The sequence below is a fragment of the Echinops telfairi genome, unplaced genomic scaffold (assembly GCF_000313985.2).
Source record: "Echinops telfairi isolate 266 unplaced genomic scaffold, ASM31398v2 ScPeMD7_443;HRSCAF=831, whole genome shotgun sequence".
Classification (NCBI taxonomy): domain Eukaryota; kingdom Metazoa; phylum Chordata; class Mammalia; order Afrosoricida; family Tenrecidae; genus Echinops; species Echinops telfairi.
The window spans coordinates 24,365,171-24,380,485 of record NW_022104341.1 but is presented as its reverse complement, the minus strand read 5'-3'; the positions used below and the strand labels follow the sequence as shown (position 1 = coordinate 24,380,485).

General features: G+C 42.8%; 1 protein-coding gene across 2 annotated transcripts in view; it reads left to right on the top strand.

Moving 5' to 3' along the window:
- Positions 1-14,994, top strand: part of ABCD3 (ATP binding cassette subfamily D member 3) — a 76,170-nt gene extending 61,176 nt beyond the window's left edge. For both annotated transcript variants that reach the window (XM_004699247.2, XM_045291801.1), the window contains 7 exons: positions 5,046-5,123; positions 5,217-5,282; positions 5,360-5,449; positions 6,018-6,137; positions 7,206-7,310; positions 10,006-10,062; positions 13,562-14,994. In XM_004699247.2, coding sequence (XP_004699304.1) covers positions 5,046-5,123; positions 5,217-5,282; positions 5,360-5,449; positions 6,018-6,137; positions 7,206-7,310; positions 10,006-10,062; positions 13,562-13,639 — 594 coding nt within the window. In that variant the 3' untranslated portion in view covers positions 13,640-14,994. The remainder of the gene's footprint in view (positions 1-5,045; positions 5,124-5,216; positions 5,283-5,359; positions 5,450-6,017; positions 6,138-7,205; positions 7,311-10,005; positions 10,063-13,561) is intronic.
- The last annotated feature ends 321 nt before the right edge of the window (positions 14,995-15,315 follow it).

Below are 15,315 nucleotides of genomic sequence, written 5' to 3'. Positions count from 1 at the left end.
TGATAGTTTGTAAAATAAGATAAGGCATATAATTATTGGCTTTCTTTGAAAATATTTACAGACTTCAGTCACTTCAATTTTCTTAGTAATTTATATTAAGTGCACTTTTACCTTTACAAGGAACTATAAACATCAAAAATGTTAGTTTTGCAAAGTATCTTGAAGTTACTAAAAATGAGTAGTAAGAATATACATGTATGTATATATAATAATGAAACACTATTCATTCTTTAATAAGTTCAATATTAAGCTTTATATATATTTAAAATTGTATTTAAAGTAAGGAAACACAAGAGGAAATACAGATAATGTGAACATTGTTGGTAAATATTGAATGACTCCAAGGGTCCCCAAAGTGGGTTTTAAAATGTTTTTCCCTTTCTCACTTAACTCTTCATCGCTCTTGTTACTATATTGCTTCTTTGACAAGGCAGGTAGCTACCCGCCAAGCTTGACTACAGATAAAATAAATCTTAGAACCCCATCTTTAATTGACTTCAAGTAGCACCTGTACTGCCACTAATAGGGGGTAAAGGTGACACAAGATTTCTCCAGTGACAATGCCTCTCTATCTTGCCCATTTCCCCATCTCTGTCTTTATGCAGAGGCAGAAGCACCAGTAGACAGGTGCACAGACAGCTTAACATCGTGCGAGGAGGTATTTGCATGGTAGATACGTGTGCTAGCGAGAGCATGCTTGTAGGCAATGACACCACGTGAGATGATGGCGTTTTAGCTGTCACTCTGCTTTGAATTCAAAAGCTCTTCCTTTGAAGCCCCTGTGCTTGGAGTTAATGTATACATTTGTTTCCATTCTTAATTTTATCCCTCTGATTTTAGTTTCATTTGGAAAGTCTTTTTTGAGCCCTAGATACAGTCCTACTTGTTCAAGTGTTTTACTTCCTGACTCTCTTCCGTAGCGTCTGTCATATGATCTTTTTTTTCCCATCTCCTCTGGAAGTAGTTTCTCCTATTTCTACTTCAGTCCACTGGTAGGAATTTCATCATTGTTGCCTCCTAATAGCCATTTTCCCACCCTTTTATTCATGATTTTTCCTGTCTTCTTTCTTAACATTGTTGTTGTCAGGAGCCCTGTGATCCATGCCGATTCCCCGTGACCCTGTGCACAACAGTGTAAAGGCCTCCGCCTCCTGCGCCACCCTCCCAGTCTCTGTCACGTTTGAGCCCAGTGTTGCTGCCAGTGCATCCATTCATCTCCTTGGGCACGCGCGCGTCTTCCTGTGTTCACGGACCTTCCAAAGTACATGAAATTAAGTTCTTGCCGTCCTGAATTCTAAGGAGCGTCTGGCTGTGCTTCCACCAAGATTTAATTATTCTCCTGGAAGTCTGTGGTATTTTCAATATTCCTCACCAACAGGATAGTTAAAATGCCTCAGTTCTCTGGTCTCTTGTATTTATTGTGCAGTTGTCTTGTGCATAAGAAGTAATTGAAAATACCTTGGCTTGGGTCAGGTGCACCTTAGTCCTTACAATGACAGCTTTGCTCTTTCACACATTAAAGAAGTCTTTCCCATCGCCCTTCTGTTCCTGGGAGCCTCCATTTGTTGGGCACCCATGTTGCTTCCTTGAAAGTGAGCATTACTTCCTCCTGCAAAGAGGCATAATAACGGAGTCTTGCCACCAAAAGTAGTCAATGTCTCTCTCCTACTTTATGAGGCATTTGTCTTTGTTGTTTACATTGTGCAGTAGTTGTTTGTGAAATAGTAGCTTTTACGTGTTACTCTTTTATAACTTCCCCACCACAAATGTAAAATCATCCAAGTATTCTTCTGTGAGGGTGTAGAGAAAGACACCCTAATACATATTATCTATATGTTATAATACAGGAATAAAACAATACTTTGTAAGCATATTTGCAGTCTCACAATTCAGTAAGGCATATTTAGAGTATTTGAAGAAGCCAATATCTCTTTTTCACTTAAACCGTATTTATGTGTAAAAATTTTTCATAGGAAGTAAAATTTATCAAGGGCTTAGTTCTGGGAGAATTTTTAAAAATATGGTTTCCGTGACATATAATTCACATGCTGTGTGATCCAGTGGTTTAAACATATTAAGAAGAATTGCACAATTATAGCCACTATCAATTTTAGAACATTTTCTTCTTTCTCAAACTCATTATTAATAGCTCCCTGTTATCCCCTAGAATCTCCATGCCATAACCCTAAGAAACTATTACTCTAGTTACTGTCTTGATACATTTACCTATCCTAGATTTCACGAAATAAACGATTGGAAAAAACAACAACAATAAAACATAGAAAAACCACATGGAAAAGAAAGCAGAAGCTAAGAAAAACTAGAACAAATTTAAAATGGGTCAAAAGGGAGACCAAAGGACAGTGTCAATTGTTAACCTTTCTACATCTGCATTAGTCCACTTTCCAGTGCACTTGGTCTGATAGCAAGGCTGTTCACCTCCCTGATCAGTGGTCCGAGGGGGAGAAGTTTTTAATGGATCAAAAATGTGAAGGTTCAAAGCATTCTTTACCCCAGGAAAGCCATGCAGGAGGCAGGAGGTTCCTTTGTTAATAGAAACCTGATTTTCAGTGAAAGTTGCTTTGCCTTTTTGTCCTAATTCTGCCCAGAAAAACAATTACAACTTGTAAATTTGTAATATGGAAAACTTATCATTGTCCCCTGCCCTAGATGATGGCATAATTGGAGGTTTTTCTCCAGCACTGTCAAAACCATGGAATGAGAAAAAAGGCTCAGGTTAAAGCTTTAAAGCTTGAGCGTACTCCTGGTTCTCAGTCAATCTAGTTATTGATACACGTTACTAATAACTTTATTTGGGGGTTTCCTGTGATATTATAATAAATAGTGGGAGCAGCGGGTATTGTTGGAGGCAGCGATAATGATGTTTGTGAAAAACTGCAATGAGCAGTTGGGGCAGACGGAATCTGTCATCACTCAGAGAAAGCACACTAGTGGAGACATTTAATTAACGGCTCTCCGATTCTGAGGAGCTCAAGAATTTCTCACCAAACGGTACAGCTCATTCAGAATCTGAAAAATCACTCAAAATAGCTCATTCTTCAGTCATGGCCTGCCTTGTTTTGAGCATTTTATTATAGATCACTGTGTAGTGGGTTAGTAATGGCTAGCCTTTTGAAGGCTCGTTCCTAAATAGAATATTTGGCAGCACATTGAAAGGTAAATTTTGATTAAAAAAATTTTTTTTCACAAGCTAGAAAACACATAATGTCAATACATAGGTTTGTAAATAATGTACATATTATTAACTTTTTTTATCCCCAAAGCATCAATAACTTCATCTTTGCCATTCTGAGAATTCAATTTATAAATTAATTAATGTTATGTCAACATGCTTATAAGGTGATATCACGAATAATAGGGCCTATCCATTTCTTATTTTCTACTTTATTTAAACGTTTCCTTATGTACATTTGCTTTGTAAAATTTGAACTCCTCTAAGTAGCTTATTTTGAAACTGAAGATTATTATCAAGGCTATGCTTTGAAAATGCACTGTGTTTCTTGAACCGTGCAGGTGTATTTGGCAATCCTGTTATGGATTGTGGGCGTGGGTGTGCTCTGGCACCCTGAGAACCAGTATGGAGGAGAACTGTTTTGCCATGTAAAGTACTGTTTTCAATCAGACCTGAACTAGACCAGCATTCATTTGTAAAGTGGCTGGCAGAAGGTTTGTGCCTGTGATTACGTGTGAATTGTAGTAGAAACTACAGAGCTAGGAGACACTTTAAAAATGATCTACTCCAGACCCTCATTTTGCTTACAGACTTGGGGAGGTTATCTAGCCAATTAATAATGAAGAGACCATTAATTAACCATCTACCGTGAACCAAGTATTATGCTATAATCTCTCTACAAAAGTTTCTCATTTATCTTTGAAATAGTCCCATGAGGTAGCCGGTGTTTCCCATTTTACGTAATCATACAGTTCCTCATTCCACCCCCTCCCTCATCGAGACCACTACATCGCTTCTAAATAAACAGCTTGAGTCCAGTGACCTGCGAGAGCCAAGCCTCACAAGTTTTCCACCTTTGACAGAGTGTGCTCTTAGCCCTTAGCTATCCCTTGTTGTCGTGGGAAGTACTTTAATTTTCACTTCTGAGGGGTGCTGTCTTGAGCAGGTTTTGCAGTATATCCGGATGCTGCATGCTCCGTCCGGTCTGCCTCTGAAAACCACGTTCACGCTTCCCTCGGTCTGTCCATGACAGCTCTGGCCTTCCTGTTGCGCAGGCCAAGCATCGGCGGCTTCCTTGACTCCTCTTCCTCGCTCAGACAGCGGTCCACCAGGAAGCACTCTGGCTTGACCTCCAGCGGACAGCACATTAACAGCCTGATCATTTCCCAGCTTCACTGTGGCCACCTGGTCCAATGGCCATCATTTCCTGCCAGGATCATTGCAGTGGAGCCCAGTGGCATAGCGGTTATGCTTTGGGCTGTTAACTGCAAGATCAGCATGTCGAGACCACCAGCAGTTCTGCGGGAGAAAGCAGAGGCTTTCTACTCCTGTCAAGTGTGGTAGTCTCAGAAACCCACAAGGGCAGCTCTGTCCTGTCCCATCCGGTTGCTGTGAGCTGGAGTCACTTTGATGGCTGTGAGTCTGAACGAACCTGACAGGACTTAACAAAGGCAGCTCTCCTCCCACCTCTCGCCTAGTCGTTTTCTCCAGCCCAGCCAGTCTCTTTAGTTCTTTCAGCAGGCAGGCTTATGCCTACCTTTGTTCCTTGGCACTGTTTTTTGTTGTTGTTTTGGCGCAGGGGTGGTGGTGGGTGGCATCAATTATGGTTTTTAAATGGAACCTTCTGATGTTAAAAAGTAGTAAATCTTCATTGGAATATATACATAAAACTGTAAAAAATTAAAAATAAACAACTGTGGAATGTTCTCCCTACACCATTACCCCTCCCTTGTTTCTACTTAATGTTTATTGACAAAATCGTCCACTAGAATCAGTAGTTATTCAGCTAAGCCAAATGTTCATTGATTTTTTAATTCTACTTAATCAACACATCAACTAATTTCCATTTCAGGTTCACTCTGGGGCCAACGTTCTCATCTGTGGTCCTAATGGATGTGGGAAGAGCTCACTGTTCCGTGTTCTCGGTGAAGTACGTACAAAGTGGCTTCAACACGTAGTGTCCTTCTCATAGCACATGGTAACATTCACAACGGCCTCTCTCTCCCTCTTGTCTCGTTCGTAGTTATGGCCTCTTTTTGGAGGACGTTTAACTAAACCCGAGAGAGGAAAGTTATTTTATGTGCCTCAGGTAAGGCCTTGGCTTAGTCGTTTCACAATCTTTGGTTTTAAGAATTCGCTTTTGATGCCTGTCTTTACTGTTCTCAGAGACCGTACATGACCCTTGGCACACTTCGAGACCAAGTGATCTATCCAGACGGAAGAGAGGATCAGAAAAGGAAGGGCATCTCTGACCTGGTAAGGGACTCTGTACGGTGGACCCACGGACGGAATTACTTCCGAGGCTTCGCTTTCTTCACTTAGCTCTGTTAGACATCAGGTAGTATTCTCACCTGGAAGATGGTAAGCACGTCATGCTTCAGTGTGACACATCACATATTTAGCTGTGTCTTTATACCACGGGGAACCACTGCGTGGTACAAAAGTGAATGCCTAGGTAACCAAACGATTGGAGATTTCAGTCTCCCCAGAGGCAGCTTGGAAGAAAGGCCTTTCCCCAAGCCAGCCATTGGAAGCCCTGTGGACACAGCAGTGCTCTGCTGGCGAGGAGTCCTCCCCAGTGTACTTCACCCTGGGGGGGCGTTTTCTCAGGTGGTCATTGTGGTGGCAATGGCCACACTTTGTCAAGGTTGGTGTAGTCAAGAACTGAAAGGTTCAATGCCACATTTTTGCTACATTTTTTTGCAATGTGTTTCATAGGTGTTGGCAAAGAATTATAGTGCTTGTAGTTTCAGAAATAAAATAAGGTGGAGAAAGCGGGTTTATGTTAACCTTGGCATCACCTTTAACCCTTGTTTTCTGACAGGTATTGAAGGAATACTTGGGCAACGTCCAGTTGGGCCATATCCTGGAACGTGAAGGCGGTTGGGACAGCGTTCAGGACTGGATGGATGTCCTCAGTGGTGGAGAGAAACAAAGAATGGCGGTGCGGACACTCTGCAGACATTGCACACATACACATATGCAGCCAGTTGTAAAAAGTTATTCTTCTAATCCAGTCATTTGATTGATTAAGGCATAATACTTATTTTTAATAATTCTTACCTGTGGCTTTGTTTAAATGATCATAAAAGTACTCCAGAATGGATAACTTGTGCTTGAATTTGGAGTTCTGAACTCTTCATGAAACCAATGGCAGGACCGTGAGAACACGAGCTGCAGCCCGAGCTACAGGCAGGGTTTGTAGCACATCAGTCCTGGGCAATGGTGGGCCTGCCGGGGTTTGGAGATTTCTGTTTCTCAACCTCCCTCTGCCTCTCCTTCAAGCGCTCTCCTGATGGAGTGAAGGTATCAGACATGAGCAGCTCCAGGCCGACTGTCATCTGCATTCTGTTTTTGCCTCCCGCCTCCACCAGTAGGGCCCTTGTTCTGGGCTTCACTGCCTGCTCCCCAAAGTTACTGAGAATCAGTACCATCGCTCAGGCAATACAATGTTTAAAAATTAGAGTTTTTTGGTACTAGAGGCCATCATTATTCTGAATATTAAAATGTGGTTAAATTCACTACCGTGAACTCCTTTAGTGTTTGTTTATAACTCAACTTGAGCTCAGGTCAATGAAATGGTTGAAGCTGTTTACCAGTAAACATTTCCTGTGCATTATATTGGCCTCTGTTCAGGAGGATATTAAAATAATTCAGCCCATTTATATAGTCTCTGCTTCTGGAAAGCAGATATTCTTAGAATAATTTCCTTGCCTGTTTACATGTGCAAGCCTAAATATTTAAAGTAGATTTATTTATTTATTTATTTTCTTTCTCTTTTTTAACATTTTATTAGGGGCTCATACAACTGTTATCCCAATCCATACACACATCAATTGTGTAAAATGCATTTGTACATCGTTTCTCAAAACATTTTCTCTCCATTTAAACCCCCAACATTAGGTCCTCATTTTTCCCCTCCCTCCCCGCTCCCCCCTCCAAAGTAGATTCATTTTGACTGTCGCTTTGGGCTGCACATGGTTTATGCAAAGTGTGTCTCTCTACGTTTCAGATGGCCAGGTTGTTCTATCATAAGCCCCAGTTTGCCATTTTGGATGAGTGCACGAGCGCAGTTAGTGTGGATGTGGAAGGCTACATTTACATCCATTGTCGGAAGGTGAGTGTGACCGCTTCCAGCATGCAGGTCCATACCTCCCCCTCAGTCAGGTGTGTTCCCAACCAGGTACCTGTCCAAGGAGAAGATGCTGGAATATTATGCCTTAAACAAAATTACTCCCAAACTATGCTATCTTGCCTTTTTAAAGATTTTCAAACTGATATTTAATAACGGAGTAAAAGGCAAAGAACTATCAATGGTTTACGTACACAATTTTCTAGCTACTTCTTATGTATGAAACAGTAAACAATCATTATTTAGATCTAGTTCCCTTTATTTCATTGTCTGTATTTAGGGGTTAATAAGCTTATCTTTTCGCCATTTTTTTCTAATAACTTTACTCCACTCTCACTTCATTTTTAATTGAGAGAGCTTGGCAGTTTTTGTACTTGTTTTTTCATTAGCTTGGGCAATATTTTACCAAACTTTATTTTAAATAGGCTTGTCTGGAGCTGTCGAATTGGGTTCCGCTGTATTTCCTTCTGTGAGGAGGGGCCGTTCCCAGCTGTGCACTGCTACATAGTACTGTTGATGCTTTCAGAACGGGAGTGCTATTTCCCAGCTGATTTGCAGCTTCTAAGTGCAAGAGGATTTTGATGTTTTTATTTTATTTATTTATTTATTTTTTGTGTGGTATTGTTTGAAGTGAACTTGTCGCAAGACAAGTCCATTTCAGTTCACTTTCCTCCTTTTTCCTTTAAGCCACTCAGACCACTGTTTAGGTTTGAGGGCTAAGGAATCTGGAGGGAGATTTTGATGTTTTTAAACCTCTTTTTGGAACCAGAATGTAAAACGTGTTGTCACACATCCGCGTAGTGTAAGCTGTTGTGCTCATTGTGTGGTCACAGAAGAGGAGCATCAGCACTGCCGGGCTGTTAGGGTCCAGTCTTGGGCCGCTGCATCACAGTCCACAGCGAGCGAAGCGTTCTCACTCTCACAGATGCACATGGAAGCTGCAGAAGCATTCGTGTAGTGGTGAAAGGATGAAGTTGCTGTATTCATCATCAGGTGTTTCTTCAATCTGTTTTGGCAGTTTTTTAAGTACCTGTCCACATTGGTTTGTGGATTTATAGCTGTGTGTCTTGTTGTCTTCCTGCTGCACTGCCCTTCAGCATTTCTCATGTCCACATTCTCAAGAGAGGACCTTTGTACCAAGCAAGCATGTGCTGCCTGCCAGCCCTTGACTGCCTGCTTTACTGCAGAAAGGACGCCTCGGGCAGGGAGGCCTAGAGGGAGACTTTCTTCCCACGGAGCCCGCCTTTGGGGTGGTGGATCGTAAATAAAGCCCGAGACAGTCCGTGCACAGTCATGGATAAAATGTGAATGTTAACCTTTTTGTTTTCAATGTGGATCTGTAAATCAGAGTGACTAAGCGAGTGTTCCTGATTTTGTCAACACAGTTGAGGAAGAGATCAAAACATTATTTGACTGTAAACCTTCACCCAGTTCATAATAAATAGTTTCCTTTTCTAAAAGGAATTATTTGAGTACTCGGGAGTATTGGCTAGGAAGAATATTAAAAATAGTTGACAAAAACTTCACTACAGAAGTGAAGGAAATGAATAAACATGGCCAACAATTTTCATTACTTTCCTAAAGTATTCAAAACTGGAAAACCCTTGAATTCCTTAAGTTCTGGATTCTATAGCTATTCAATAGGAATAGAAATTCCATAGGAACGCTGTGCTGTTCACTACCATACCCATTTTTCATCTGCACTGTACACAGCAAGCTGTGGGCTGCTACCTGGGGCCTGGGACCCTGCTGAGTGTGACCTTTTTGGAGGGAAATGGCGACATCTGTTGGACACGGTGTGAACAACCATGATAAGTTTTGGTCTAGCTGCTTTAGAAACAGAACCAGTTGGTACATTATTCTGACTTTGGGACACTGAAATTTTAGTGTACTAAGAGCTTGCACAATGAGATGGTTGGACAATTTCTATTTCAAGGTCATTTATGTGAAACTTTAGTCTGTATTTGATCCATTGCTAGTAATTATAGTTTCCTCTGATGTGCAAACTAGACTACAAATTCCTATGTTAGATGCAATTCTCTTCTAAAGAATAGATTCCATTTAAAAGAAAGTTCTTGAAACTTAAAGATTTTTCACGGTTTGGATTGGCGTGTTCATGAGTAGCAAAGTCCGACCTGTGCTCACCAGTTATTTATCTGAACTCGCTTGTCTGTCTCTCTCACTTAATAGGAGTGTCCCTAGATGTTTGATGCCTGAACTCTGCCCCGGGGCCCTCCTGGAGTGTTTTTATGTTTCCAAAATCTGAATTCTCAAACCAAGGCTTTTCATTCGGGCATATTATGAGAAGGAAATTGCTTATAGACAATGCTATTCTGAATTAATATTTACTGGTTTTAGCTTTTTAAACTTTTTATCATCCGTATACTTTCCTCACCTTTTTTGGTAATAAAATAGACAATATTCCAGAGTATATGTTTTCTGTACCAAGTAAAGTATTTTATTAATTTGGGGCAGTACCCGTTAGTTTTTATTACGAGGTTGAAGGCCCAAAGGTACCTTGCATTGCCTTAAGGAATTAGCGTAAGCTGTCACAATTTCCCCTGTGGACCATGAGTTTTAGCTGTTCGATTAAAGACAACCATCTAAACGAGGTCAGCATCTACGGGAAGTGCCGCTTGTCTGGTGCTGGTCGAAGCCTGACTTGCTTTCTTGCTCTTAGGTCGGCATCACGCTCTTCACTGTGTCCCATCGGAAGTCTCTGTGGAAACACCATGAGGTCTGTATTTCCTACATTTAACGGTACAGGCCATGCTGATAGGGTTTATTGACACGAATTTAGGTGAATGTGACTTTTAGACTTCTTGGTTCATGTCTGCCTTTTAAACCCAAGTTGGGCTGCAAACTGCAAGGTCAGTAGTTGGAAAGCATGAGAGAAAGATGAGGCTTTCTTCCCCGGTAGATATTTACAGTCTCAGAAGCCCACAGGGACCCTCTGCCCCCTTCTCTAGGGCTGTCATGTGTTAGAACTGGCAGTGAGTTTAGTTTCTTTGTTTTTTATAAATATAAACTTACGGGGGAAAGTTAGGTTAGTTCATTTTATGAAATGCAGTGTGACTTTCTTAAATATGATGGCGACTCTTAGTTTTGAGAACTACAGTGTATACTGATTCTTGTGAGCCACAGTAGTTCTACGAAACCTCCGTGAGCGCTGAGTTACTGCTTCCAGGGAGACCACAGGCCTCAGCACGTTTGTCTGTCAGCCAGCACGCTGGCGTGTATCATGTATGTTTACGTTTAGAAAACATCTTATTCCCTCTACATGATGGTCGGTTCTTTGGTGTGCTGTATAGTTTCATGGACCTAGAGCCCGTGGCCATCGGTACGCTAGCTCTTAACCTGCGTGAAGCTTACGAACAGGCTTTCCCTGCAGACCATCACAGGCTTCTTGCACTGAGGGCCACTCGGCAGGTCTTCTTCACTCGGGGGCTATTTTAAACAGCACAGAGGACAAATATGTGTAAAACATGACCCTTCATAGGCCAGACGTGCATGGTTCCAAAACGATTGCTGAAATGAGAAGGCAGAGTTTTGCTTTGTTTGACCCCAGCAGGGTCGTGTGTAAATCACTCAAATTTTTCAAGGCCCGACGCATGTCTACTGAATAGCTGTGCGGTGTTCTTGAGTGTTGACTTTGGGCCACAACTGTCTCTTGGTGTGTCACTGCAGTCACAGACACGGTGCAGCTAAGAATCATGAGCTTGACTCCATGTAAGCAGCCCCTCCTGCCAGCTTTCAGGCTACGGCCCGGGTTCCCGGAGACCCTGTTTAAAGTGGAGCGAAGCCCTGCGTGAGGCAGCACCATGCCCATGACTGGCTGTGGCTCAGAGGGGTTTGTTTTTGTCAGTTTTGTTGGTGAGAACTTAATAGAGTAAAACACACCAAGCTAAAATGTGCAGTTCAGTGACATATGTGTTGAGTTGCGTAACCATTGACAACTCCTTTTCCAAGTTTGTCAGTGAGTGATTTTTCAGAAGCAGGTGGCTGGACCTTTCTCCCAGTCCATCGCAGTGTGGACACCCCACCGCAGCCTGCGGAGTTAGCACCATTGCAGCATGCAAGCTCCGCTGGGAAGGAAGTGGTGGTTGCACATGAGGTGCATTGCCTGGGAATCGAACCCGAGTCTCCCATGTGGAAAGTGGGAATTCTGCCATGGAAACACCAGTGCCTCACTAACAATCCCTAGTTAAGTGCAAAGGCATTAGAAAACAAGCCAGCCCTTCTCAAGTTGTGGAGATGACGTAGTACGTAAACATTGACTACAGTCTGTATATCTTAGCACACTTCGTATGTCAAAGTAAACGTTATCATTTTTAATCAACCATTGACAGAAGGGAAAGAATCGTAAGGATTGGATGGCAAAAAGTTTGGGGGCAATGATGACATGTTTTGAGAAATGAAACTCATATCACTAATAATTTGTGTATAAATTATTAAAGAGGAAGCTAATTTGTTATGTAGACTTTTACCTTAAGCACAATAATGTGTGTATGTTTATATATATATATATATATATAACCAAAACTGACCCAGTGCCATGAATCTTGGCTCACAGTGACATTGGGACAGGAGAACTACCCTGTAGGGTTCCCTAGGCAGTCCATCTTTAGGTAACTGACTACCACATCTTTCTCCCTCGAGTGACTGGTGGGTTCAAACTGCCAACCTTTCTGTTTGCAGCCCAACACTTGACCGTCCTAGAAGTCAAGGCTAACTCACTGTCACCAAGTCCCTCCTGACTCCTAGAGTGGGGAGCGGAGCTGCCCTTGTGGGTTTCCAAGACGAAGTCTTCACGGGAGTAGAGTGCCTCACGTCAACTAAGTTATCATTGTGTTGTAATAAAGTAGAATTCATTAGGTAGTCAATATAACTTATCAAGATGATATTAATGAGCACAGATGTTTTATTGTTTTCTGGGGCACTAGCAGTACTAGACACAGTACAGTCTCTCGTCCCACAATCTACATACTTGATTGTACACTTACTCTGTCAAGTACTGTGCTGGCAAAAAGGACCCAGACTACTCACTGTCCGCCCCTCAAGAGCCTACCTGCTTAGATGGCAGTCTGCCAGCGATAAAAGGAAGACCCGCTCTGAAGTCAGCAAACCTGGGTCCAGGCACCGCTCTTCTGGGCCCTGGCTGCTTCCTTTGCATAATAAGGCCTGCTCCTCCACGTCAGGAAGGAGGAAGAGACTGCAGTCAGGGAAGTACGTACTGGATTGTAATGAGATCCTCTCCAGCTGTTGACACACTGGAGAGAGCTTGTCTGTGGACATGAACTCCAGCCATGCTGAATGGCATTCTCCTAACCCCAAGCTTGAAAACATAGAGAAAGGTAAGTGCTTTTGCTGGAAAATGGTTTAAGTTAAGACCAGTGCCCTTTTGGGCCAATGATTTCAAACAATAATTAAAAAATAATACATTTTCCTGTTCTGATGGCATAGTAGGCTTTTCCCGTTTCTCACGAATCGAATAAGGAAGTGAGTAGAAAGCAAAGCAGGTTAGCATGGAATTTTCCCGTGTGCTCGAGCCTTCGTGATTCTCAGAGGTTCTAGGCATTACAGCTGTGTGGCTGCACGAGGACTTCCGCCTGCCCCCTCTTTTCCAGGTGTCGACACGTGGCAAAGCAGCCATCAGTCAGGGCTAGTGGTCGTGCCACGGAGGAGGGCAGGAGGATAGGGCGGCAGAGCAGCTCAGGAACCACAGTGCAGAGAATGGGAAAAGGAAATCTTCTCTGCACGTTGGAAGCCCTGAAGTAAATGGGCTTTAGAGTTGCCGTGCTGAATATCTTCAGAGGGTGGGCTGTATTTAAAAACACAGCAAACCACAAAACTTCAGCTGGAGCCTGGGGGTGCGGCAGGGGCTCCGTGAAGGGACTCTGAGGGGGCGTCTAATGCTGAGCTCAGGCCAGCCCACTGGACACGTGCTCATCTGTGCTCCCGGCTTCCGTTCCTGTGCTGTCCACACGGAAGACTCTTATCCTCCTCATAAAGGACAGTACTTACGCCCACGCCAAGCAGTTCCATTCTTGTGGTTTTCTAGAGAGCCGGCTTCATCCTTTCGTGTTACCTTGGGGAATGTGTGTATACATTGTTGGAGATTTTAGTGGCTTAGATGATCATTTCCAATCATGTACTTACGCATCAGCCTCTACATAAATTCCTGACAAAAGCAGATGCCTGGTTGTTGATTTTCCCCCTTTCCTTCTCGCCCCTAGTACTACCTGCATATGGATGGCAGAGGCAATTATGAATTCAAGCAGATCACGGAAGATACGGTTGAATTTGGCTCCTAGAATCCGAAGAACAACCTGCCTCAATGAGATAATTGTTGATCACACTTGGGAAAACAGAGTACATTGTAAAACAAAGCTGAGCTTGTTTTTGTTTTGTTTTTAAAAAAAACAAACAAAGCAACAGATTAACTAGATCGAGAATAATTGAGAACACGTTAAAACATTTAATATTATATAGGATATTGCTAATGTGTATATGTTGGTTTAATTATTAATATGTACTAAGAATGCCCTTATTCTTGTGGTTTAAAACCTGCCTAAATTAAATTGGGCTTAAATCAGTGTAACCTGATTCATCCTGGGATGTAAACCATTTGAAGTCAGCTAATTTGACTTTTAGGGATCTCTTTTTTCCTTCAATGAAGAACCCTGTTGACCACGGGTCATCGCCTGCCCTGTTCTAACCAGCGAGTCTTGCGTCTCGGGTTCTCCTACCCCGTGCTCCGGGGAAACAAGCAAATCTTCACGTATGATTGGAACGCAGAACTGCATTTCACAGCAGCATTGAGGACACAGTGGTTATCTCATTCGCTGCCAGTTAGGCCTCGGAGTGCATTTAACTCCAGGATAGCCGTTCAGATTTAGTCTGGCTGAATTATACAGGCGCCCTCTCCAGCTCGTATTGAGCCGTTCTGAGGGTGCTGGTAGTGACGTAACAAAAGCCTAGTGCTTAGAGGGGTGGTCAGTGTGTGTCACACCTGATCTTCTCCCTGGTGGGGTGCTAAACCACAAAGCCCTGGCAAGGCCCAAGGAAGACCTTTACGTTTGTGAAGGGATCGGACCGATGTGCGTAGGCTGGACACCCGGTCACGAGGAGCTTCGTGGTTCTGTGGTGGAAAGCTTGCTGGGAGCCACGGGCTGCACTGCGTGGAGTCGGGCACTGCGCACGATGTCTCTCCACCGTCTTTGACTTCTTTTTAACGTTTTAAAACGTTACAGAATCAGTATGCACATGGGTGGGTTAGCTGTGTCCCAGGTGCTGCTTTATCTCGGTGAATCTTGAATAGCCTTTTTTATATTGGGGGTGTTATGCTGTGATAATGTCTGCGGAGAAATTGATTTCAGCTCACCAAACTGCCAGATATGACTACATGTTAATGACTTTGCACAGGGAGAACTGAAACTAATCAAAAGCCAGACATGAAATCAGTGTGATGAAAATATGGTTCAGAAAGGGGCATTGGATGTTATGCGTAACTTTTTTTTTGCTGAATTAATTGTAAGAAACACTGACTTCCGAAGTAAAACTTGATGTACTGACTGATTCCATAGTCCATAACTTTCAGTTTTTACCACTCGCTAGCAATCTTGTATACTTACTTTCTTTTCAAATTAAAAAAAAATCAGTTATCCTATACAACTTGTGCTTGTTTTGTTTTCTTTCCCCTGGTACTTAATACCAGGTAGTTCCTACAGTCTTGACTTGGTGGAGAGGAGGGGTTAACAGGCAGAAAGCCCTCTGCCCAACCATATCTGTTTTCAGAATGCTTTCCTCATGGGGGGGGGGGGGGGGTAACTGAGGAGCTCTCTGCCCAAGAGCACACCTCACTTTTCCCTTTCTTATTTCGCAGATGGGAAATTGCCCCCCCCCCCCCCCACACACACACACACACACACTGGGGATAGGGGCAAGACACACACACGCACACACATACAATGGGGACAGGGGTAAAACC